General features: G+C 41.2%; 1 protein-coding gene across 2 annotated transcripts in view; it reads right to left on the bottom strand.

Moving 5' to 3' along the window:
- map2k6 (mitogen-activated protein kinase kinase 6) overlaps positions 1 to 27,023 on the bottom strand; it is a 39,893-nt gene that overhangs the window by 10,640 nt on the left and 2,230 nt on the right. For both annotated transcript variants that reach the window (XM_005725699.2, XM_005725700.1), the window contains 8 exons: positions 9,800 to 9,866; positions 8,084 to 8,132; positions 7,456 to 7,569; positions 5,853 to 5,972; positions 5,304 to 5,420; positions 5,128 to 5,179; positions 3,149 to 3,276; positions 372 to 449 (listed from right to left, as the gene is read on the bottom strand). In XM_005725699.2, coding sequence (XP_005725756.1) covers positions 372 to 449; positions 3,149 to 3,276; positions 5,128 to 5,179; positions 5,304 to 5,420; positions 5,853 to 5,972; positions 7,456 to 7,569; positions 8,084 to 8,132; positions 9,800 to 9,866 — 725 coding nt within the window. The remainder of the gene's footprint in view (positions 1 to 371; positions 450 to 3,148; positions 3,277 to 5,127; positions 5,180 to 5,303; positions 5,421 to 5,852; positions 5,973 to 7,455; positions 7,570 to 8,083; positions 8,133 to 9,799; positions 9,867 to 27,023) is intronic.

Raw genomic sequence — 27,023 nt, 5'->3', positions numbered from 1 at the left:
CAGCGCCCGGCAGGTTTTATCCCACACGCTGATCGCTCAGTCTGGACCACTCATTCTTCATTTTACAATTATTACAAAAACCTTCCACTACTCTGAAATCACAATTTTCCTCTTTTATTTAAAACCCATTTAGTGCCCTTTTAAAATTCAGACTGTGCTGGAACATTCGCTGCTCGAACAGCCGATCGAACAGGCAGAGACGAGCGCGAGTCAACTGCTGAATCCTTGATGCCAACATCCTCCTCGGTCCGGCCTGAGCTGCAAAGCTATGAATATTTCACGACTTTTTCATTTTTAACTGCTAATCGTGTTTTTTTGCAGCGATGCAGAAAAGGTGAACAAACGTATGCAGGAGCGCGAGGCGGCTTTACCATCGTGATTCCTAAACTCCAGATGTCCGACTTGACGTTGTAGCCTTTCTGGTTGGTCTCAGGATTGATCCTCTCCGGCTGTGGACAGACAGAAGGTCACATGATGATGTCAATAACTGCAGCCGTTGTCAAGGATAACCAGCCCCGCTGCCCCGTAATCCCAAAGCTCTTGTGCACACACAGACCGAGCAACGTACCTGGCTCTAAATACCCTCAGCCAACCAGCGGCCTGCCGAGTGGTTAAAGAGTAACTGGCTCATTAAGCGTGTGGATGATAATGAGGGACTCGGGGTCGCAGATCTAAAGACACTTTTAATGCACAAAATCTACGTTTGCAGCCAAAACCGACAGGAAGTATGTTCTGGTCTACGTTTCCCCCCCCCAGGTAAAAATACTTCCCTTTGTTGTCCGTCCAAAGCGGGATACCTGCTCACATATCCACGTGTCGTAACATTCGTCAACATTCAGGCTGACGTGGGTGCTGCTGCATTTTTATGAGTGCAAATCCTCAAAATTCAAAGAAACCTCTGAAGACACCAAGACTGCAGCAATAACAGTGTCATTAACAACCATCGTGTCATTTTTTTTAAAGCGGCCTTGAACAATAGTTCTCCGGCTCTCTGGAGATATTTTAGCGTTTCCTTTGGACGCTGGCCGTTTTTCAGCCCAGTCCTTGTATCTGACCATTTTCAGAGGAATGCTTTTGGTACGCAGCTGAACACTGACCTATGAATCACTGAAGCACTTTGTTGTGAACTGGTGCTATATAAATAAAAGTGCATGAAAAAGAGCACCTAATTCAAAGGCTGAACCAGTGTGGTGTCTACATGTTACTGACAACTACATGTAGACACTTTGTTGCTAGCAGACAGAAAAACATTTGTTCACATTTCTTTATAATAATCTTTGAAAGTTTGACAGACATAAAGCACAACAGGAGTGTCTGTGAAGCACAGTGGAGGCTCCGTCATGGTTCAGGGGCTGCATGTACCCAGTGACTGAATTTTACTTTTATGAGCACCAACAGATTTTTATCTGGAAAACAGCTGATTGGCAGCAGCTTAAAGTTGGCGATGTATGTAACGTGTTTATTATTATTAACAATCTTTGTCTAGTTTCTCTGACCTGCATGGACTAAATCCAGGTGCTGCTGCTCTTCAGCCTGACCTTTAATTCTTTGTGATTCCAAGTATTGGCCAAAATGTATTTTAGAAGCATAACCTTAAATCTTTGAAGCGTACCAAATGATGTTTGAATGAGGTGCGTGAGACGAATGTTTCCTCCGGTGGTCAAGAACACTGGTTAAACTGAACAGGCTGGGAATTATGTGCTTCCATGAGACTGGATCCTTGCGTAAACTGGGAGGCTTTCTTGGAATTTTGAGTTATCCTGATCGTTCCGAAAGACGCAGCATTATTTCATTTTTATAAGAAAGTTTTCCTGGAAATCCAAAGAGTCGCTTCTTCAATCCAGGAAAACAGAGCCACGTTTTTCTCAATAACACTGTAGTTTTCTCTTGTCTACGAGGACACACACACTCCTGTAACAATCAAACGCTTCCAAGCTTTCAGTTTTAGTAAAGTGTAGAATTACTGCCTCGTAGTTAGATGCATCAGCCAACCTGCTGCGGTTTATATTTATTGCCTTTCCAGATGATAAAACGCATGTAGCGAGCGAGGCCCTTGAAGGCATTTAACAGGTGGCCACCAAATCAGTATTCAAACAATTGTGAAATAAGGTCAAAGTCTCGCCTGCTGTTCCCGAGTTGTGTGCTTTTGCAGAACGCCGTCGCAGTAAAATGACCTGTGAACTTTTTGTAAATGTTAAAACTCTGAGACGTTTGGCTAAAGCGTATGAATTCCTGAGTTGTGTTTTGTAAGGTCAAAGTGACCGTTGACTGTCAAAGTCCATTTTAGAATCCAGACGAACGGACGATCACATCACCGGCATGCATAACAGGGAGCAGGAGGAGGGAGGGGGGTGTTTGGGACGTAACAACAGGTACACAAACAAAATGACGCTAAAAGCCTAAAAAAATGTCTATAACACCTATAAATTTAAAGTTTTTCATATAGTTTCCATTTGTAAACTACTTCTGATTCATTAACAGGTGTAAAAGTTTCAGTACTTGTCCTACAAGAATCCAAAGCCTTTGTGTTTTAAACTTGAAGAACCTCCTGCTCATGGTCATCTTCTCCTGCATCTCTGGACACAGCTGCTGTCTTTAGATCGCGTCATTGAAGCCCTCATGTGTCTCCTCGTGTTTGTGCCCCTGCAGTGAGTGCATCGGGCTCTCCTCCTGATTCAAAGTCATGATTCGTCTGGACAACAACTGGACACTGTGCATCCTCCTGGTCTTGCTCCTCACCTGCTGAGTTACCTTCCGGTTTGGAAAGTTTGGACTGATAAATACTGCTTGGTCGTATTAGGAGGCCCAGCGTTCATAACTAGTAAAGATAAATTAAACAGAGTTGATGTTTGCACTGTCCGATCTCGCCACAGAACATCGTGAAAGTTTCCAGAAATGGCGTTCGGATGACGACAAGCAGACGTCGTATCGTTGCATGGAGCTGTCAGCTCACACACTCAACTTCACGTTGGACGTTATAACAAAATAATATCAATCAAACAATCAACAAAGTGAGAAGATTTTGAGCTGTGTTTGGTGGCTCTTTAGGAAGCTCACACTGGACTTTTTAAACTTTTAATTACAGAAAGAATTTTATTTTACACTTCATTTATTTTCACTTCATTCCTTAAAGCATCGCGCTGCTTACCGCCATGTAGGGTTTGCAGCCAGCGTCCATGGTTTTAGCCACAGAGTCCACCAGGTAGCCGCTGATGCCAAAGTCGCACATCTTCACTTGGCCCTGAGTGTTGATCAGGACGTTGGAGGGTTTCACATCTGGAAAGACGGCCAAACAAACAGGACTTTTAGCGAACAGTCGCTCTGTTAGTTCTGTTTCCCTCTGAGAGAGCAGCTGGCTGACCTAGCTGCAGACTGCGGTCGCTGTTACAGACCGACGGGTGTCTTCATTTCTGTGACGTATAGCTGCTTTAACGGTGACTTTGACAACTTTGACCCAACAACAGTAACATGGTGGTAACAGAGGTTTGACACAGGAAGGATCAACTCTTAAAATACCAGCATGAGGTTTGTAAGATTTAGTTCTGTGGCTACAACATATTAGTTCAGCAAAGCTTCTGCTGCTCATCCTCAAATGTGTGTTTTAACTAAATCTATTTTATACATTTAACAAAATGTTAAATTACTGACAAGTCTGAAGTGAAAAACTACCAGGCTCAAAGTCAGGTGCTTGCAAAACGTAGCAAAATATGTATTTTGTTTACCTGAACATACTGGAAAAAAAGAAAAAATTATCACAAAATACTTTGATAAAAATAATTAAAAAAAAACTGAAAACAAAAGCAAAACTTAAAAAATAAAAAACTTTGTTTGTTATCCACTGCAGCGAACACCAACATCATGTATCAATGTATTTTACAGATAGCCATTGTCCAAACCACGCTTCATTTATCACATATTTGTGAAGCTATTTAAGAATTTCATAATTTATTTTGACAAAAACGTACTAACATTTAATGATAAGTGGTGCAACGATTCTCCTAACACGTGAAAACATCATTATTACATTACGTGACATAAACTGTGTTTTTATTCTTAACAACTAAAGACTGTTTTGGTCACTAATATCTAGGAAGCTAACTTTGTACTCTATGAACTGCAAAGCAGAGGAAGAATTAGTAGCACAAAGTAAATAAAAACTCTTTGCTTATTTACGAAAAATCTGAGCATTTTTATTTTAAAGATTTGTTCAAATTATTGACAAACCTCAACTAATTTAGGCCTTCTTTTACATTTCAACACAACATCATATCAGCATCGTCTCTGTAATGATAGTGATTTGAACATAATAATAATTTGTGCGTATTTTGAGATGCGTTTGTGTTCCAGTGCAGATCAGGCAGCGATGATGCTTTCACCCAGAGTTCCCCAACCTTTTATGCACCATGGACCGGTTTATGTCCGACAATATTTTCACAGACTGGCCTTTAACCTCCTAAGACCTGAACTCTTCCACAGCAGCATTTTTAATTTCTCTTTGCTATTTGGGCAAATTGGGGCCCAATGAATGTAAAAACAAAGAATTACCAGATTTTTTTTTTTTACCTTATTTTTGTCTTTATGAAAAATAAGAGCCACATATGAAGATATTCGTTTAAAATTTTGATAGAACAGTAGCAGCATAATGTCCTCGTCAGTGGATATCGGCCCATGTAGAGCAAAATTGAGTATTTCAGTCTAAATAACCCAAAATGGGATGTCCTCACTCCAAGGACAAAAAGAACATTTTCATAAATTTAGCAGAATCCTGTTATTGTCTTAAATAATCCGACAGCTAACGTTCAATCTAACTGCGCTCGATACATGTGCTGTCATATGCAGCCCCGCCAGGGGAGTGGTCTGAAGCACTCGGTCCAGTTCAGCGCTGCTGAGGCTGCACCAGCCGACCTGACGACCGCACACGTGAGGCTGCAATCCACCGTTTTCTGACCCAGAACCAGAGACGGATGCTCGTTTAACTGCTTTAACACAGACGCACTGCTGTGGCTCTCCAGTAAGATCTGGCAAGAGTCTGAAGGGATAATGGAAGCGGAAAACAGAAGCAGCCGCGTGCAGCTGAGAGGAAATTGGCAGTGAGAGTTTAATGGGTCTCCAATCTAAGGCTCTTACCTCTGTGTATGACTTGCAGATTGCTGTGGAGATGCTCCAGAGCTTTTACTATCTGTAATGAGAAAGGCCATCAATAAGCAAATGAGCGTTACATAACCCGTATGTGTCATTAAGCTAAGTTGAGTGTTCGCATTAAATTTTAATCATTCACATTATGCCGCTTTAAGTGAACCTACTGAGACAGCGATCTTTCCCAGGATGTCCTCGGGGATGGTCAGGCCCTTCTCAATCACCTGCTTGTAGAACTTGTCGAGGGAGGTGTCCATCAGCTCCATGCAGATCCACACGTCGCCCTGGCAACAGACAGGCAGATTTGGAAACAGATCAGGACAAAAAAAAAAGGGAAAAAAACGGCAGAACAAAAAGGCGCCGGCCGGATTCCAAACAGACAGGAAGTGACAGATTTTCCAGTGATTCAGACCCAGTGAGGAAATCCTGAACATCCACTCACTGCTGCAGGAAGTTTCTGCATCAGACGGTCTGCAGAGGTGTCCCCCGACCCCACTCTTAAACTGTTTTAGTCTTTATATCCATTACTTCTTCAAGACCGCTCTGTGAGAGATTTGAATGACTCTGTCCTGACTGGTTGAACAACGGAGAGTTCACTGTTTTTGCACTATGGAATATATTAAGATACTTTCCTTCACTCCTCTCTCCAAAAAGACACACTGCCACGAACGCACAAAGAAAATGAATAACGAGCAGCAGCCTTTCTGTGACTCTACCTCTCTGAATAGTGCTCCGTAGAAGGTGACGGTGTAAAAGCAGTCCACTGTCCTCATGGAGATGTCCAGATCCATGAGCAGCCTCTTCTGCTCCTGAGTGTTCACCGTGGCCCGAATGCGCTGAGGAAGGATGACAAGAAGCAAACCGTCAGGGCGAAAGCAGTCGCACTTTGTGATGTCAGCAGGGAGACAGGCAAGAAATGTGCAGCCTCTTCACGGGTAGCATTATCCTACTGCTGGTCGTGAGGTGAACAGCAGACATGACGTTTTTTAATCTGGGTTAGAGATTAGAGAAAGGCCCAAAACTGCAGATGAGGGGAAAGAGCAGAGCAGCTCAAGTCAAAGTTTAAAATCAAGTAAAACTAAACGGAGTCTGAATGTGATTACATCCCCACCTCAGCTTTTCACTTTGACTTTTCAGTTCCCCATACCACATAATGAGGAGCAGAGAAATACAATATTTACACCATCCAATCACTATCATTATAAACTGAAATTAAATAATAAATAAACTCATGTGTTTTAGCTTTGCAATAAAAACTAATGCAAGAGAAATATGCAACAGAATGAATGAAGCAATAAATGCCCAGGAAGGATATTTGCAAAGTGTTTCCTCTGGAGTAACAATGGTCGGTAAATAAATAAAAGCAAAGCTCCAGCTGTAATACCCAAGGTGGTGACGAAAAAAGAGAAAAAAGGTTTGACACCAACACAAAATCAGAGTCAGAGTAACCTGGCAGCTGGACGGCCAAGAACACCTGATCTGTCAGCCCAGCAGGAGAAACCCAACAAATGTCCACAAGATCCTTAGGTTTGCTTTACAAACCACTCCACCCACATACGTTACTGTTCACTGCCATACGTAGAGTGATGTGTGCGGTCAACACACACAAAACTGCACTTTTATGTTCATTTCAAAGAACAGCAATCAGGATCACTAATCAAGCAGGAATCAAAAATCCTTCATAAACTCTGAAACTGCTGAACGCACAGATTCAGATTTTTGACACAGATTGGGGGAACCTCAGATTAAACCTTTTGTATTTCTATTTGTGGAACAAAAACTAGGGAACAGTTTTGTAATTTTCAAGTCTACATATTTATACTGACCTTTATATTTATATTTATACACAGACTTTTCTTTGCCGTTGTCTCTGTTTTTGTGGGCCAAGTGTGACGCACATGGTAACTCAACAGTGGATTAATGAGTGCGTACATCTTCCTACTCCAGGACTGAGTTGTTATTTTATGTCATGTGGATTGTGTCGACTGTGTTTGCGCATGTATGTGTGTATATATATCAGTATGTTTGTATTTTGGTTTGATGTACAGGTGTTTTGCAGGCCTACGGATTGATCATCATCATTAACATCATGATGAGATGATGATGAGAGTCCCATCCTGACCTCCTTCCCTGTGCGCTCTGCAGTTTTTGCATGGAATAACTGGATCTCCATTTATAAAACGAGCAGCTTCCATTTCCATTTCCAAAAGCAGAGCATCAGGTGAGGAGCGAGTGTGTTTTGTGTGTTTGTCACTTTGCTTTAATGGGCTCGTGGTTAAATAAACATTCCTGAAGTCTGGAAATCGTCTTTCCTTTTACCTTAACAGCCATGATCAGGCCACTCGGCACGTGTCTCATCTTGTCCACCACGCCGTACGCTCCTCTGCCGAGCTCGGAGATCTGCTCCAGGTCATCTGCCTTCACCTCGAAATTCTGCACAAATGGAGGACAAGTTCCAGTGGACACCAAACCCACAGGGCGAGGAATCTCTCATGTCTCTTTAAAGCCATGCAAAAGTCTCCTCCACGATGCAGCGGGATACTTCCAAATTTTTTTTGTTTCCAATTGTTCAAACACAAGAAAAAAAGAAATCTCTTTGACTTGTGGCCAACTCGAACAGAGAACGAGCAGCCAGCCCTGCCAATGGAAAATTCCACTTATTTGAGGAGTTTAAAATAAATATTTTTACTGCCTGATGGGCAATAAAAAGCATTCCAGTCTAACCACAATCAGAAGTGTTCAATTCGGCTGTAATGTTCATCAGGACATTCTTTACAGCCAACAGAGCCGCGATTAAGCCAACCTATGTGGATCGACCAAAATTACACTGGGAGGAGGAAAAAGGTAAGAAGTTATGTAAGAGACCGCGATGAGAGGAGGAAAAACCTGAATGGGATTAGGAAAGGTGGAAAAGAAGACAGTAAATGAGCCAAAGGAATAAAATTACCTTCTCTCCGATTGTTACACAAGCTTTCGAATCCAAATCTCTGGGGGGTCTGAAACACAAAAACATTTGGTTACATATGAGCAGGTTAAAGTGTTCTTTAGAGGACACGTCGCACATTTCAGGCACAAAACAGCAGAATTTATTCTTCTGCAAAAAACACCAACTATGAAAAGATGCTTCTGGCTTTCAATTCACTTCAATTTTATGTTATTTACTTCCAACAGCAGTCGCCTCAGAGTGCTTCGTATTGTAAGGTAAATGTCCTTTGCTTTGGGAGCAGCGATTAAAATTTGAAAAAGTCAGAATCTTGAAATAAATAACTGAGCTTTTTCCCCATCAGCGCCAGTGGAGAGAACACAGACTGTATATGAGAGACGGAAGTAGCAACATCTGTTTGGTATTAAACCTAAAACTGAGTATTTTTACGATCTTGGTTTTGAGACAGGATGTAACAAGACCTGGCTTCAATTCAGTTTTATTTACACAGCACCAAATCACAACAACAGCCGCCTAAAGGTGCTTTATATTATAAGATAGAACCTACAATAATGCATACAGGGAAAAACCCAACAATCATATGACCCCCTATGAGCAGCACTTTGGTGACAGTGGGAAGGAGAAACTCCCTTTTAACAGGAAGAAACCTCCAGCAGAACCAGGCTCAGGGAGGGGCGGGGCCATCTGCTGCGATTGGTTAGGGTGAGAGAAGGAAGACAGGATAAAGACATGCTGTGGAAGAGAGCTCCACTTTTTAGGACTGGAAACTGCGTCCATCCTTTATACCACAGGTGTCGAAGTCCAGGCCTCGAGGGCCGGCGTCCTGCAGGGTTTAGATGTGTCCTTGATCCAACACAGCTGATTTAAATTGCTAAATCTCCTCAACATGTCGTGAAGTTCTCCAGAGGCCTGGGAATGAACTAATCTTTGATCCAGGTGTGTTGACACAGAGTGTTTTCTAAAACCTGCAGGAGTTCGACATCCCTGCTTTATACTATTCGCTTAACCTGTTTATACTACAGTGAAAAAAACATAGTAAACAACTAATAACAAAACTATATAAAAATATTAGATTAATTAGATATATTAAATAAGATGCAATACACAAAATAAGAAATTAAAATAAGCAGAAAAATACTACACTATTAAACAGATACTTTTGTAATTTAAAAACAATGAGAAGCACAGTTAAACACAATAATGCAGCCACAGTGTTTCTGACATTTCATCTACAAGTTGGCTCTGAACCAGAAACGCCTCTGCAGTTGCAGGTTTCTTAATGAGGAGGACTCACTTTAAAAATACACTGAACACTAACTGTTTTTGTTGGTTGCAGAAAACCTGTTCTTATCAAAAGGCAGCTGCAGACTGAGCTTCATGTTATGAAAAATGTGGAGAAAGAGCTCCAAACAGAGGCTTTTATTGTGGCGAGAACGTGCAGTTATCAGGGTAATTAAGACCAAAGAAATTTACTCTTTCATGTTCACACGCTGCTTGAGGGTGTGGCTGACTGTAAAAGCGTGCTTACAGAGAAAGATGGTATTAGTGGGAGCGTAACTTCCTCCTCCTATTTCCTGCTGCTGCACAGATTTTCATTTCACATATTCAGCCTTCTGACTTGATTTAAGAAAGGGTCAGACGTGCAAACCGGGATAAATAATCACACAGATATAAGCATGCGTGCATGTTTCAGTAACATTCTGCAGAAATGACACTTACACTGAGCTGGTACTGGTAGCCTGCTCAAACGCCTCCTTGGGGAGCTTGAGCACCCGCTTCCTCTTACCTGAAAACAAACACAAAACAACGCGAGAGAGAAGCTGTGAGAGTTACAGCCGCATGAACAGTTTGAAATAAAATACACCAGGAGACGTCGTCAGAACCACTGACTATAACTGGGGAGTATTTGATACAGCTTGATGATTCAAGCCACACTGACCACCAGCATTAATGGTACAAGTTAATTGTGGAGCTGCGAGCTGCTCAGATACAACAGGGCAGCTGTGCATGTGCAGCTCTGCACGAACGAGGAGAAAGGAGGCAGAGGGAGACAGTCTATTTCTGTCTCCCAGTGAAAGAACAGCAAAAGCTTTTTTTCCCCCCAAACTAATTGTTGACAAGCAAAACCTATCCATTATCTTCCAATTATCCAAAGTTAGGCTGCTGTGGCAGCAGGCTCAGCAGGGCATTCTAGACGTCCTTGTCCCCAGCAGCACTTTGCAGTTTCTGCTGGCGTCTCGTCCCAGCTGGGCGTGCCCCAAACCACCTCAATTGGCTCTTTTAGACATGAAGGAGCAGCGGCTCTACTCCGAGCTCCCTCAGCCCTTTACTCCGTCACCCCGGAGCTCGTCCTGCTCGTGCCTGCAACCCTATTCTTTTGGTGACTACCCGGAGCTCACAGGTTACAGGCTCTCATCACCACAGCAGTCCAGTACAAGCTCATTACTGCTGGCTCAGCAACAATCCACCAGCCTGCCACCTCTCAGCCTTCTCAGCATTCCTGAAGATTCTGAGATGAATTTATCCTTAATGGTCCCACCTGGAGGATGACCAACTTCATGAGAAATTTGGTTTTAATTCACTTAATGGACTGTTTGTTTGTATCACGTTTCACTTAGGGATTTGTGATTAATGAAACTCAAAGTGGTGAAAATCTTTCCAACTTTGTTGCACATGTGACACAGAGCTGAAGTGTGGAAGCAACGATTTCTTCATCGTCTACCTGATCTGTCTGCCGGTGCAGAGGTTAGCTCCTTGAACTGGTTTGTGGGTTGCCAAGATGTGGGTTGAAACTACACAATCTGGCAACATTGTATATGTATTTTAGTTGTTCATAATAAAGTCTGAGAGTCATACAAATGACTACATTTTACCTGCAATGACTGCAAAACTGTGAGATTGTCTTAAAACTTCCATACAAACAAATATCAAAGATCTGTGACATCAAACCAAGAGAAGAATTCTTTCGACACTTCTAGAAGCAAAAACCTCAAGATGACAGTTTTGGTTGAATTACAGTAAATCACATATCTGCTGCAACTCCCTGTATTTGTGCAAACTTGTGTAACAGTGGAGTCTGAGTGAAGCTCAGAGCAGCACAGAGCAGACTCATGAGGCTCCGGAGGATGGGTTCACTGGCAGTGGAGCGTACCCCAAAATGAAAGCATACTTAACTTCTTAACATAGCTCAGGATGAGAGATCAGTTCATCATCCTCCTCGGCCTTTGTTTTCTCCCCTTCGGCAACACCAGAGCGCTCGCTCTGTAAACCTGATTATGTGCATTTTTCTGTTCATTCAGCCGACGTGCAGCTGTCAACAACATTAAAAGCGGGAAATTCATAAGAAATACTTGCATATATCTGCACTCCAGGATGATCAACTGTTCAAACACAGATGACCTCATACTTCTTCAACAGCAACCGGCCACTGAAAAGCCAAAAACGCCCACTGCTGCAAAAGGGACCGAAAGATCCCGCAGTTAGCACTCCCTGACCTGGGCTGGATCAATCTACAACGCGGTGCTTTACGTCTGCATTTTTCCATTTTCTGCTGATACAGCATCTTATCCGTACTCACGCTTGGATGCAGTGGGTGAATCCAGATCCTAACTGACACTGAGACACAAGAAGCCGAAGGAGAAAAGGAGATCTGGGAGCCCAGGTGTGCTTGCTCCATGTGGAGATGCTACACTGACAGTTTAACGGCCAGACGCCTCGTTAATGCGCGCACTCGAGTGTGTCGATGCTCTCCTCGTCTGCAGGTAGCAACTGACTCCAACCTCCTCAGACTGGCTCTTAGCAGCTTAGCCCAGACAGAGTTTGCTCATCGTCAGATTCATTTCCAGACGGGTCTTAGGGGGAAGAAATGGATAGATATTATGCCTCTGCTCACCCCCATCAGCCTGCTCTACAAAAAGCAAAACCATGCAGTTTACACCCACATGCAGGTCTGACCTTTGGTATGAGACACCTGCTTTCAGTTTAGCAGCTCAAAACAAATGAGAGGAAACCCTGGTGTCTATGCATGTTCAACGGGCCAGGAAGTGACCCACTAATATCCAAATATGCATGTCTGAAAAATAACAGAAATGTCTGGAGTCAGAAACTTTGCTCTACAATTTCACATCAATTACAGAGTAAATTGTCAGTTAAATTTGACCACAATAAAGACCAAATATGGGTCAGATTACTGTCGATTCCCAGTAATGAAAATAACCTGCGGTGAATAAACATTAACGGGAGCTGAAGTTTAGCTCGTTGTTTCCAGCTGTTGTGTGGATCCTGCTACAAACACACATTTATGTGCATTCACTAAACACCACTCACACCGCTGGTAAGCTAATGAACTATGACAAATTCCTGATACGTGAACGCTGGACTGATCCGACAGGCGAGCAGTCGCGCGCAGAAAAGTCTCAAATCTGCCGTTAAGTCATTTGTTAACAGTTATTAAAGAGTTTCACTTATTTTTGCTCAGTTTGGTTTTTTTATTTCATTATAATTTATAACTGGTAACAGAGTGAGTGCCTGAAATGAATGAATGCACTGTATGAACGTGTGAAAGAAGCACTAAGAAGCACTTAAAGTAGAAAAGCACTAAATAAGCAAACTACAGCTCCATAACAGATGGCTGTAGTTACTGAGAGATCATCGTCTCATTTTAGAGCCTTGAGATGAGCCTCTTCATCACCTTCACCTTAAAAAAAAATAACAAGACTTGTAATTGACCACTCGTTAGCCAAGGAATGTGTGGTTTCACAACACAAACCCTCCATTTTGAAATATTTTCAGAATGGACTTCTTTTTTTTTTTAATGAACCAAAATGAGTAACTGGAACCGGAAACTGGGCAGGAAACGGCTCACAGACTTCTGTAGAACCAGAAGCCTTTTTGCAACCACAGCAATCAGATAGAACGCAGCTTTGATGCACTTCCACGCAGGCTTCCTTTTTCTTCTTCTTTATTCTGTCCTTGCAATAAACACGTGTGTCTGTACTGTTGTTCTTCATCTGGGTTGTGAGTTTCATCAAACTGACAAAACAACAGCTGTTTGAGCTCAACGTGTCATTTCAGTTTGTTTTTTATTAATCTAAAGACACTTTTGCTCATTTCAGTGTGTATGGACACATTTCTATGTGGCCTTAGTAATAATAACTACTTCAATGTGGCAACAGGTAGTCTATAATGCACATTACACACATGCACACACAAAAAGTGCACTCAATAATTACACAGCTATATATCCAACAGGCTATATCATGTGCAGACAGCATCCTGGAGGATGAAATAAGGAATTGTCCTTGTCCTGTTTCTTTATGATGAACATGTGGAGAGCACAGACATGTCTGTAGATCTTGCGTAATTCCTTCCTTCCTGTACTCATAATGATTTTTGGTTGTTTGTTTTTTTTTACTCATAGAGGTTTACACCCACATGTGTATCCGAAATGCTGAAGAAAGCCACGTGCTATATGCATAACAGCTGAAATTCTTATTAATAGTCTAATGACAAAGTTAGCACATTTTATTGTAAGTGGCTGCGGTCAGAAAGCAACACTGTGCAGCTCCCAAAGACACAGTCGCCATTCACACTTCTGGCATGTTGAAAGTCATGTGTGAATGAGACGTGCACGGACTGGTTAAGGTTTCTTAAACAGTCAAACTATCACAGAAAAATGGCCACAAGATGACCCGCTCTCATTCCCGCAGAGTCAAACACAGCTGCCGATCTGCAGGCCCCGCTGCAGCACGATTAGATGCATAGGAAAATCTGCTCAGCGTGATATTCTGACACATGGGTTAACCGTTCTTCATGTTGTGAATGGACACATTTAACTCAAACCACAACCTCTTCTCAAAGTTGACCCGTGAGTTTTGACCAAACTCAGCTGTTAGTGAAAGCAAAAGAAGATAAGCAAGTGAAAATGAAAGTAAACAGTGGCTGAAACAGGAAAAGAAGAGCGGTCTGAGTTCACCGTCTTGTGATTTATCACTGCCATATCACATGGCCCATAATATGCCCTTTTAAACAAGTTTCAAACCTGACAATGATGTTTACAGATAAACCTAAAAATTTTTTACATATGGTGACTGATATTGTGGGACCTTATGTAATGTATGTGCTTAATTTAACCATTGCTCAGAATACACTGCTGCTGCTTATCGCCCACATTTGGGGGCAAAATTCAACCCCAATGTTAAAATACAAACTTCAGATCCTAAATTAGAACATGTTCCTTTAGACCCTCAGAGACAACAACAGACAGAACAATTAAGAAAGTGGGTGAAGCTGTAGTTTTTCTATGTGTATAACTCAGCAGAGTTATGCAAAAACTGTCATTAATAAATTTATGAGGACACAAAAGCATGAAGGCTGCTTGTCAAAGGGTAATCAAACCACAGCGTTTGCTGCCAGGCAGTCATGTTGGATCTGCTTGCGTACTTCCCGGTGAATGGATGGAAAAGCATGCGATGCTTGGAGCAGCTGATGCGCGCTCAAAGGTAACATTTAAGGAAACCACAGAGTCTGCTGCCCTTTGATGTCGTGACATGTTATTTAAAGGAAAACTCAAGGTGTGGCTCTTCAAAAAGCTGACGAGCACTGCCAGAGCAATTACTCGGATTTCTCACATTACTATCCTGAGATAAAACATACACACAAGTGACTGTGAGCGGATCTGTAATTTAAAAAAATAATAAATAAAAAAGCTTAAGTCAGATCAAACACACTCCTGTGTGCCCACATTTTTTCCTAACAGGGTGTGATGCCGCTGTGCTATGCGGCCCTCCACCGGTGGCCTCTTGCTGCCGGCCTCCTGGTCTCCACTTTCCAAAGATGCTTTGTTACACCAAAATGTCACTTTGAGCCCCTCCTACGTGCATTTACACAGACAACAATAGCAACTGGAAACCAGCACTGTGCTAACAACTCACACTGAAGACCAGAAAACACTCATAGAGATGACACCTGCACGGAGTCTGCACAACACACTTAAGCAACAGCCTTGTAGAGACATACTTAAGTATGTTTTCAATGTGCCTTAACAAGTCTGGTGGGTCTCTGGCAGCCAAGGCAGCTTCAGGAAATACTTCATTCCTGGCAGGAATTTTAGGTATTAGTCAAAGAATTCTTGGTTAAAAGCTTCAAATGAGTTCCACTCCTGAAAAAAAAACACAGCCAGTGTGTTTCAGTAGGAGACCAGGAGACAATTATGTTTTATTAAAGTGGTTTATCACATTAGCAACTAAACAAATCCCCCTTTCCCCCCAAATACTTGCACAGATAATTACAGGAATGTTGCACAATCCCCATAAACAATTCTTATCAATGGTGCTGTGAAGTAAACTGCAGTGTAGTATAAAGCTAGTATCCTCTGCTATTATATTCCTCTGTATCTAATGTATATCTCCAACAGCAGACAGACCAGTGTAGATACTGTACACCTGAGTATCAGCAAAATAACAACAACTGTACCTGTATATTAATTGTATAGCCAAAACTACAGCTAGCTGGCTAACCGTTCCCTTAGCAGCCATTCCAAATGTTAGCTTCAAATCTCTGCTTTGTTACAGTCTAACCGTGTAATAACCGTTTGATATTACACTGAGATAAGTATCAGAGTTTTGGGAAGCTAGTCAGCTACCATTCCCCCATATATGATTTTGTTTGTGATATGTTAGCAAGTAAGATATAAATAGTGAGCTAACGGCAACTTAGCTAAGCTGCAGAAACAGCTAATGGGTAGTTCATAACGATTAAGCAAGTGGACAGATAAGCCCTGGAATAAATTAGGGGATTTCTTCCCTTCACAAAAGTATTTTACTTAATGGGATAGCGTGCACATTACCTTAAGATCAGATAGAAGAAAGACAGCTTAGGAGAGTATTTGATCCAAAAACCAAACAATCCTTTTAGGAATCAAATAGTAGCCTAAATCATCATTCAGTCAAACAGGCTTCATTAGATAAAACACTTTTATTCTGGTTTATGTTGGCTAAACTTGTCTGCAACATCCATTGATGCTTATCACAGCAGCTACCTGGCTAATCTTAGCCTTCCTCCTTGGCAGCAAAACACTGCCTGAAATAGTGAGGACTGCATTTACTGGATATATTGTAAAACATGCCTTAGTTTATTCACCTGATAAGAAACATAGCACAGGCAAGATACCAAGAGCACCAAAGATGCTCCCACTGGGGGGGAGGGACTGTAGTTATAGTATTTCTAACAGAGACCACATGGTTATTATGGATATGGTTATACAACACAAGCTATTGTAGAGTAAGTTCAATATCAAGTGTCAACCACATGCCTAGAGACCTGGTGCCAACAATCTGCAAACAACCAGTCTACCAGTCAATTGCTAGTGTGCAAGGTTTCAAGGAGACATACAGTGTCACAACTTTTAACAACTTTGGTTGTTAACAAATGGACAGCGACTTGTCTGCAAATGCTCAAACACCTGTACTGCACCTGAAGAGTTTGATGCAAACTGAAAAAGAAGAATGTTTGCCTTAAAAGTAAAAGTTCCACCTTTGTAAATATGTTACAATATTAGCACAGCCTGTCCTTTGAAGGGGAACATTCTACCCTTCCAACTTAAAAGTTTCACTACATCTCAGAGAGTAAATGGCGAGTGTTTCCAGACACATTGCCATCTTCTACACAAATGGTAGGCAACCAAACGAATCACACTGAGATTTGTGGTGATTTCACCTGGCAACAGCCAGAAACCTCCAGGAACCAATCACCAGCCGGTCAGGAAATACACTTTTTTTCCTAAAAAACTACCGGTTTCCGGGAGGTCACCAACCAGTCTCGAGGCCTGTATGACGGAGATCTTAATAAACTGTGCTCAGAAAGGAGGAACAGATAAAAATACAACAGAGGAAAATCCTATATTTATTCCTGTTATAATGTAACAAATACATCAATTAATGAAGCATATTCACAAATTCAGTCCTTTTATAGAAGCTCAGATTTACCAGCTTTTGCTCTGCGCTCACAGCACCATAAAAATAAACATGTAATTTCTCTTTGACTTGCTTTAACACATCAGTCCGTTGATGAAGATCCAAAGATCCCTCCATGTCTACATTTTACCGGAATATACAATGTTTACAGCAGTATATTATAAAGAAACTACAAAAAAAAATAAAAATACAGCATTAAAGCATGAATGAATCAAACCATCCACTTGACAACTGCCACTGTTTTTTCTCCATTTTAACATCAGCTGGCATACTAAAACAGCATTCAAAGAGAGTGCTGCCTGGACAAGGCCAAAAGATATTTAAGGAGATAAAGTGATATTTATATGATGGAGAGATTTGAGACGCCAAAGCATGACTGCTAATTTGCCACAAATGCTTCTCGCTAGCTGACTGGAATGACTACAAAAACTCCACTTCCTGCTGTTACAGTAACTTCACACTAAGTGCAACACAAACAATGAAAGCTGACAGGACACGGACCATTTCATTTCAATAGTTTAACGCTGTTTTTAATTATTATTACTTGCAAAAGATTTGTGAATACAAATTTAAAACTGACAGGAAGAAAAGATACGAACAACACTAGTGTTTCCCTTTAGGAGACATGGGTGGATTCTATCACTATTCAAAAAAGATGCAACATGATAAACAATCAGTTTAAGCACTAAACACAGTCAAAGAAACCACAGCAGAACAGAAGTAATGAGTTCATATTTAACTTTTGCATAAAAGGCCAAGAGCACTTTTTAACATAATATTCTCTATAGGTGAGAACAAGAACCGGCAATAACAACAACTCATCCGTGCTTCTCAGCCTGATGGAACTTGAATTGGATTTAAAAGGTAACCTGGTAACAAACAAATAAAAACACAACCTCTGTAGCGGAAGTAACGACAAGTTCCACATTAAGAGAAAGGAAAGATTAGCACTGTTGTATGCATTAAGCAGACCTGGAGGTTTGTCAGATGATTGACCTCAGTGTCAGGCCAAAAGCCTCACTGTGTGATCACACTGAAGTGACAGCATCCTTTTTCCTCCACAAGTGAAAAATGCTTCTGCCTTACAGCAGCAAGGAGATCATGAGACAAGAGACAACATGTTCCTCAAAGCCAGGAGACAGCGTTATTCTCCACACTATTGCGGGAATATTAACATGCATGGCATATTCCAGCAAAATCAGTGGCAACATGCAGCAGGGCCAACATGAACAATAAGGGCAGTAGGTGCAAAATGCATCTAAAGCGCTGCTTTAGATGCATTTTGAGGGCTGCACAGCTCAAAATCTGCTGCAACTCTGATGAGAAATGACAAGAAGAGAGGAGCAAACAGAGGTGTAGGAAAGAAGCCGAGAGAAGGTGGTGGAGGGTTGGAGGGGCAGAGCATTATGTAATCTCTGTGGCTGGAAGGAAAATGCACAAGCTCGGCTTTGTAACAAAATACAAGACCACATCCTTAAATTATGCTTCAAGTAAGGATGTTATAGTGCCAAAAATTGACAATCAGCAATTTCACAATTTTTGCTACACTCTTCAAGTAAAAGGACAAATGAGGGAAATGAATTTAAATGAGGGACCTGCTCATTGGCAGGTCTCTCGTTTAAATTTACATCTACCAGAAGAGATTCAGACGCTTTTCCTCACACTGCAACTTTTTATACCCCATCATTTAAGGGCCACACCTTGATATCTTGGTTATGTAACGTAACCCCAGATTCTATGAGTCCAGGCTACCTAACAGTTTACAAATGCTAACACAAAAAAGAAATGCTAACATAAAGAAAACGCTACATTACATGGTACACAATATTTTCATGCAGCGTTGTTAGCATTTCCCAAATTACCTGCATCATGACAGCTAAAGTCTCTGCTAGCCAATGCTAGCTAAGTTTAGGTTGCACTACAACGTAGCCCTCAACAGTTCAGTGTTTACTGGCTTCAGATCAGATTTTAAAGTTTACACATACTCCACACAGCTTTGGCATTCATGCAGACAGTTAACGATAATGCTAACATTACACACATTAACTGTGCTACCTCCTAAAACATTGGATATTGCAATAAAAAATAAAGAGCTTATTTGGTTCACATCCGAAGGCGAGCCAAACAAACAGCATTTCCTGTAAAACAGCTCGCTCGCTTTGCAGTGGACTTTGGGCTTTCTAACCATGCAGACCTTTTACACACACTAGAAAACTTTAGCACTCAAGCAAAAACTTTATACATACAGTCCATTTTATTCCAGGTTAAAGAACAAATTGCTGCAAAGCGAGAGCTACCACTTAGGTTGTAGCCAGACAGACAATGTAAAGCTAAACCACAAATCCATGTTAAGGAAAAGTTAAAGGCTTAAAAGCCAGAATGGAAACTGTAATACAGAATTTGGATTGAAAGGAGGAAACAACTCAAACTTATCAGATCTGAATGCCTCAAAGAGAAAGAGTGTGAACAGTCTTTCCATTTAGCTACTTTCTTCCTGCTTTGATGCAGAGTCCTGGTAATTCATTGACTTTGGTGCCGACTTGTGCAAACTACTATATTTCAGTTTGATAGGTAGTGGAGTGGAATTATAACATAGCATAGCATGATAAACTAAAGTGCTTATAACTCAAGACTGCCCGTCAGTAAAGTACTTGCATAAAAAGGCATTTCAAAGCATACAAGGAAGTGTAGTGAGCAAGCTAAAACTATTCTTTCTTCAGATTATGTTACATAACTGACATGCACAACTCCTTTTATTCTTGCTGAGCTCAATATCAAACTTGAACACTGTGGTAGTGGCAGTGTGGGTTAATTAAAAACAGCAGTACATATCATTCCCGGTGATTTGCAGCACATGAGCTCAAGTATGCAGTGAAATGCCAGAGGGAGGCCACGGGAGATGAGCGCCTGCACGGAGACACTCCTTGTTCCCACTGAAACCGGCGAGAACAAGGAAGGTGAGTAATTAGATATAACACACGCAATTATTTCCGTCTCAAGAAGTGACGGTGACAAGAGAAGAGCCGAGGGAGACAATGCTTCCAGTTTCTGCCCCACCCAGCATGAGCATGCAACCAGCCTTGCATGTCATGCATGACAGTTTGAGAGCAAGAAAAAAGGAAATAATGCAGAGAAGAATGTTTGCAGGAAAGACAGTGCTGCAGAAACAGAGGCAGAGTGCATACAGAAAGCCTCAATGTGTGAGGGCCTGAGGGCTAATGAGCCCGGATGACGGGGGGAACGCATGGTGCCAGCTGCTAACCCACACATGCACTCCGGCTGGAATTCCAACAATCCCAAGAGTTCCTCAATGGAATTCCACAGAGCCAGAGGAAGAGAGATCAATCACAGAGGGAGGGAGGAAGCAAACAACAAATACTGACACAAGGACAGTAAAAGACAGCAGCACAGAGGGGAGGGCGGCTGGTGGCTGGTTTGAAAATAACTCCAGCCAGAGCCCCTCGGCTGTTTGTCCCCCCTCCGACCGCTCTGGCAGTTTGTGAGATACTCTACACTTCCAAAGATTGCAGCTCCTTTAGGTTACAGCTGTTGGAACCTCCTTTGGGAATCATGTCGTCACTGGCTCCTGCTACACTTCCTTTGCACTCAGTTCAACCTGAATGATTCGCAGAAAGCGGGGTGTTGACTTCAGGTCACTTCAGAGCACAAATGCTGTTTCAACAGGCTGAAACCAGGTCAAATACCTGAGAACAAGACTGCAAGGCCTCCCAAGGCTTAAATACGTGGGGACATCAAAGATCTTGCTGGCTTAAACACTTCGCTTTGTGTCTACTTGGCTGGCTAACTGACTGGTTTGCCAATAGAGTTGTCCCATGGGGTCAAACTAGCGTCACAAGTTTAGATAAAAACCATTTAAAGCTTCTCTTAGACGACTGGAAAGAAAAGCGAGTGGACTTCAAGTCTGTTGAGGACTTTTCACCTCTCATCCGGAAGCTTCTTTGTCCCTTTAATGGGCCGTTGACCCACTATCGATCATGTGCCCCATCACACAAGTCAAGGTGTGAAAAACGGTGTGAGTCATTATCAGCCAAGATTTCAGGTGAAACCATTGTGAGACCTTGCCTCACCCCATCATGTGACCTATTGAGATCAACTGAGGCAAGATGTGAGCGGGCGTTAAGGCGCCTGGGAAGGATCTCAAAACTGGATCGTAGGTGGATTGTATGAGAGGTGAAGCATCTTTAAGAAACTTAAATTAGTTCAGTCGCTTTTCTTTCCAAGCGCATTAGATTACCATGACCTGGATGACTGGCATCTTCCTAGTGCTATTTTTTAATTTGTTGCTCAACAAGTTGGAGAATATTTTCATGTGAACAACAGACGACATGAATTCAACGTATATCAAAAAAAATAGATAAATTACTGACGTAGTTGGGAACCAACATCCTGGACAATCCAGGGGCAAAACCAACCAATGTGCATGTGGATAGATATTCAGTGATTAATTACTGGGCTATTTTTCAAACCAGTAATGACAAATGTATAAGCAAGCATTCAAAATAGCCACAGGAAAAAAAAAAAATCACAATTTCTCGAAGTGCTTGCTTTTTTCCACCTTCAAATTCAGTCTAGGGACTAAAATATTGCGTAAAACACAGCCCCTCCCTTGAGATACTGTCTAAAAATGTAAATAACATGAGGTTTGAATCCTTTTACTGATCTACAGCCGAGCTTTTTTTTTTTTTATCAAGCACTTTTCAGAGTCAAAGTCAAAGCAGCTACATTTTTACAGCAATTCCAAAGTGACTCAAGTCTGACAGGCTACATGACAAATACGGCTATTTTAATAATGTACCCACCAGCGGGGAAGAGTGTTGACTGCCTCTTGTACTGATGATGGTCAACAAATAGGTCTTCACCTCCAGAACACTTAAAAAGACTGAGTCACCGATGCGGCATGAACTATAATTTCTGCATCCATACAGTTAATATGGGAGACCGTGTCCTTGCATTAAGCGTCCTTGTAAGATCAACCGAAATTAACATCTTTGACCTGTTTTAGATTACATATGGCTGTTTGTGTTGCTCCTGCAACTGACCAATCACAATGTTTTGATGTTAAAGCTTTGAAAATTGAGGGAAAATACTAAAATAGGACATGTAATGTGTTGAGATAAAGAGAAGCCACATAAAGAGAAGACCATGGGGGGTCAAATAAATGACAAACTCGGGGAATAAATCTGAAGTTATTCATTGCTGTCAGTTTTTGCCACATTAACTATGGATTAAAATACTTTTCAGGTTGGCCTTTCTTTGTAGCCGACACACCGGTAGACACATTTCTGCCACGTGCATCTTTATCACTCCCAAGGTGCCAAGCTGTGACAGTATGAAAACCTGATTAGACAGTTACATTGATGGCCCTGGAGCCATCAATAACAATATGAAAATATCACACTTTGCCCTGTGATGCCAAGGAAATGTATTCGTCCATCCCAAGTCAAAATTCGATCCACGGCCGGAGCCAGAACATGTGGAATGAACAGGCAAACAACTCTGATGGAATTGGTTACTCATCAATTCAAAAAAAGAAAAGAAAAACAAGGATCAAAGGCAGAGGACATGAGAGTCTGTTCATTGTCTTTACATCCAATCACACACACACGTGCACAAATTAGAGAAAAAGAAAAGTTAAATGTACATTTAAAACAGTACTGTAAAGGGCAGTCCATTACAATTATAAACACACCGAGCCACAACAAAATCAAGGCTAAACAACCCATTTTAAACTGCGTCATTAAAATTGCAGCCATCTACACGAAGTACTCTCATTGAGAAATCTAGCTGTTACAGTGCACGGTGGACAAAACATAAGAGACATTAATGAACTGACACTGGGACAGTTCAGGGTCAGTAGCTGAAGGTTCAGACTGTCCTCAGTAAAATATGATGATTTGATGATTAAACATGCAAAAAGAACCAAACGAGCAAAGGAGAAACATGTTATAACTGTGATTACCTAAATGTTCTGTTAAATCCAGCCACCAAAAAAAATGTATTTTCTTTCTGTATGTGCACAAACATGTAACCAAACATAACCCGACTGAAATTGTCCTTTTTGTCCGTCCACTGCCAAGGTGCTAACTGCAACCGGTGACGGGTTGTTTTATTCAACACAAGTGCTTAAAAAAATAAATGGATAAAAGCTGTTGACTGCTGGGTAATGTCAGCATGAAGAGTACCTTCAGACTGAACTCGTACAATTTATACAGGTTTTAAATTCTAGGCAGAGAAAATAGCTGCCAGTAAAACCACTTTTCTACATTGTTGTCTAAATGAGGAGTGAAATGCTGGAGAATAATTAAATTGTCTTCAGGCAGACGTTCGGCATTCAAATCCAGACAGTCACACATCGCCCCACTGAAGGGGCGAAAGGATGATTTCAAATGCATGGTGCTCAGTGTTTTATGGAGCTGGTGTGTAAGCAGGAGGACTGATCATCAATCTTCATATATTTTTCAGGCAATTCTAAATTTAGCAGCACAGACAGAAGAGCTGCAGGTTGGAGTCAAAAAGCCCACGGGTAAACATGCAGCAATTACAAGGAGTACATTAACATCTGCATCCATCTGCACTCAGTTTATTTGCCTTCACTATCTTACAGTGCAGAGCTGTGTAATGAGATCCTCGCCCTCATTCTCATCTCGCCTCAGCAAGAAAATCTCAAATCCTGCTTCCATTGAGACATTTTCTGCACAGCACACACTCTGGAATATCTCATTATTCTCTACACAACAGGGCTGGAATAAAAAGGAATGATTTGTTGTCTGGATCCAGTGGATCATCTGAACAATGCTCTGAACAACTCTACTGTAACTGCAAGAGGGGGGAAAAAGCCACTACAGAACTGGAAGCAGACCAACAATCAGTCCGTCGAAACAGCAAATTTAGTATCCGCGCAGCTGAAAACGCAGCCTCCATTTGCATGACAAACGGGACGTTTGTGCAAGGGGTGCGAGGGCCGGCCGGGGCTGCAGGCGGGACACGAGCTGGGAGGGCCGTCACTGTGCACAGTGCACAGCAGTCAGGGTAAAAACCTTGTTGGGCAACATTCAAGTAGAAGCAGCAGCAAGACTTTTAGCCGTGTCAGAACAGAAGGAGAGGCAGCTCAAACCTCATCACATTCTCTTCTTCAGTCACACTTCTGTCAACGTTAGTTTTTCTTAACACAATTTGACTGACCAACGTTTAAGAACACGAGTCGTTTCTCTTGGGGAGATGAAACATTTGAATATTTACCTCCCCTAATCATTTGAATCCAGTCTAGAATGCATATGTGAGCAATTTCTGAGCCCCTCCCAGGCAATAATTACAGCTGAAATTACCTCCTGTTTTCCTGTGAAGCTGCCGCTTTCGCTGTAATTTAAATCCCATCCGGAGCCACGTCCTTACATTTCACAGTAAATCTTTCAGTGTTTAGAGAGAGGGGAGATATTTGCTGTGGTAATGTGGGCTCCAGGTAGGCCTTAATGTTCTCTTCAAGTCTCATTTTAGGCCTGTATTTGTTATTCATTAAAAGCATAGAGGAACATACATTGCATATGAGTGTAGTTCACATATTACTAATGGAAACTAAAGAGAAATGGTTACATAGTTACCTTGATGATACACATCAGTATGTACCAATGAATAACACTGACTCTGGTTCACTTCTGGGGTTCCACAAGGTTCAGCACTGGGCCCTTTTAACTCTTCATATTGTACACAGATGGTATGTGTTAAAATTCACTTTATTTTCTGCTGACACTAACTTATGTTGCTCTGGTAAAAGGTCTGGAACAGCTGCGGAATAAAGTGGAAAGGGAACTGAAAGTTTTAAAGAAACAGTGTGGCATTACTAAAATGTATCAACCCAACACATGGAATAGGGCTGTGCCATATCAAACCATGCACAATAATACTGGTATAATATTTAGCTTGAGTTGAACTCGTATGACAGGAAGAACAAGCTGTGGATGGAAACTACTGAACACCTGAAGTTATATGGGAGGTCAAAAAGCAACTGGTTAAAAAACTCGGCCCAAGATACAACATCTCAGGTGGAAAGTATAAAAAAATTTCAATTTTATTATCTGGCAATACTGTGCAGCTCCAGAGTTACTTTAGCAAGCAGTTGCTTTCTACTTTTACTTAAAATGTCCAGAGAAAACACTACCCAGGGTAGGGCTGTGCGATATGACCAAAATCTCATATCATGATATAAAACATCCCGATAACGATATAAATCACAAAGATTTAACATTTTCTGTAAATTCTGTGAATCTCGGGCAGCTCGACTTGTGTGAAGTGTTTCCAGCTGTGCGTCGTGTACCTGGAGTCGAGTGTTTTAACCGATGCATTAAATGATGCATTTTTAGACATAAGTTGTAACGGCCGCCGTTTTCTTTGTGAGTATTTATTACACGGCGTGTTGCGGGGAAAAGCCTGTTCCAACGATTGAGTCTAAGGTTTACTTTTTAGCACCTGACGGCTCTTTTTTGCTTCTTATCCGTAAATACTCTGCATCTTTCACGTGATTCAGGTTTTTTTAAGTCTCAACAGGATCTTGAGCTTTATTGTGAAAGGTTTATGTGGAAAATAAACAAGCGGACACGCGATGGTTTTACCGTCGTTGTTGCTAACAACAACGCATAAAAACAGGCGCTTGTCCGTCTGTAGTGTGGTTATATTAAATATAAGAGAAAGAGAGAACTTTAAGAAATTAATATAGCCACTACAGTGACCATCAAAACGATGAAAAAAATATCGCCATAAACTGTTTATTTTGTGACACCACGAAACAAACGATAGCGTAAAATGAAACGATAGATGTTTTTATATCTTTATTCAATATATATCGTTATATCGAACAGCCCTAACCCAGGGTACTTTGCTCTACTTTTTCTGCTGCTGGCACATTGGGTAGTTTATCATACTGATGTGTCTGCTGTGACGACCCCTAAAAAAAAAAAAAAAAGGGAGCAGCTGAAAGTTGCTTTATCATCAATGACAGTCGCTGGTTGAAACTTCCCTTTAACCTAGTTTGCACTAATAACTGTTGGTTCCTGTGCGCTTCAGTTACCTCTATATCGTCATAAATGGCATTACTACAAATTTTCTTGAAATATCACAACATAAATTATGAGGCTATTGATAGCAAGTAATATGGAATGTAATGTAACCAATAAACGCAACATTGTGATGAATAATGATGAAATATAGTTCATGAAAATAGACTTTTTGGGTGTGATAACCAACCATAAATTATGTTGCAAAGCGTACACATTTACTTCATAGATATTTTTCAATGATTTCTTGCATGCGTGCATATGCACTCCTGCAACAAACAGAATATAAACCCACGAGAAAACGCTGGATTCTCCTGTTTACATAGCAGGTCAGAAAATTTAATAAGCACCTCTGAACTCTATTCAGTTCTGTATTTGAGCAGTATTTTGTCTGTTCGAGTCAAAATATTTGTTGGCTCCAACATCTCTGGTATGAGAATTTCACTAGAAATCAGAGCCGTAACAATTATGAAAACCCAAAGATAACCAGCGTACTGTGATGTGCGACAAAGTAAATTATAAAAATTTTTTTTTTCAAAGGTCTACATAATTGCTATAGTTGACTTATTACTGCTCTATATTACCCTAGTGTACAAAGCTGCAATAAACAAAATGTGTTCTAGGTAAAAGGCCTTTAGGAGTCCTTTTATTTCATATTACAATGTATTTTTTCTCATCCTGATGTATTCATGTCTGAACAGATTTTTACCATAGTAGTTGGTGGAGCTATTTTTAACTCTTTTATACACAGCTCTGTAATTTCATCGGTCTATAAAAGATCACATTTTGCAATCTGTTTTTTAATCTAATCACATATGTGACACAGCATGTAAAAAGCCAAGAAGAAAATGAAGAAGAAAGAGCCGCACTTTCCAACATTTCCAAAATCTGTTTTCTTAACTT

This window comes from Pundamilia nyererei, unplaced genomic scaffold (genome assembly GCF_000239375.1).
Source record: "Pundamilia nyererei isolate P.nyererei 1_Seehausen unplaced genomic scaffold, PunNye1.0 scaffold00017, whole genome shotgun sequence".
Taxonomy (NCBI): domain Eukaryota; kingdom Metazoa; phylum Chordata; class Actinopteri; order Cichliformes; family Cichlidae; genus Pundamilia; species Pundamilia nyererei.
Note: the sequence above shows the minus strand (reverse complement) of the source record. Positions and strands in the feature narration are given on the sequence as shown.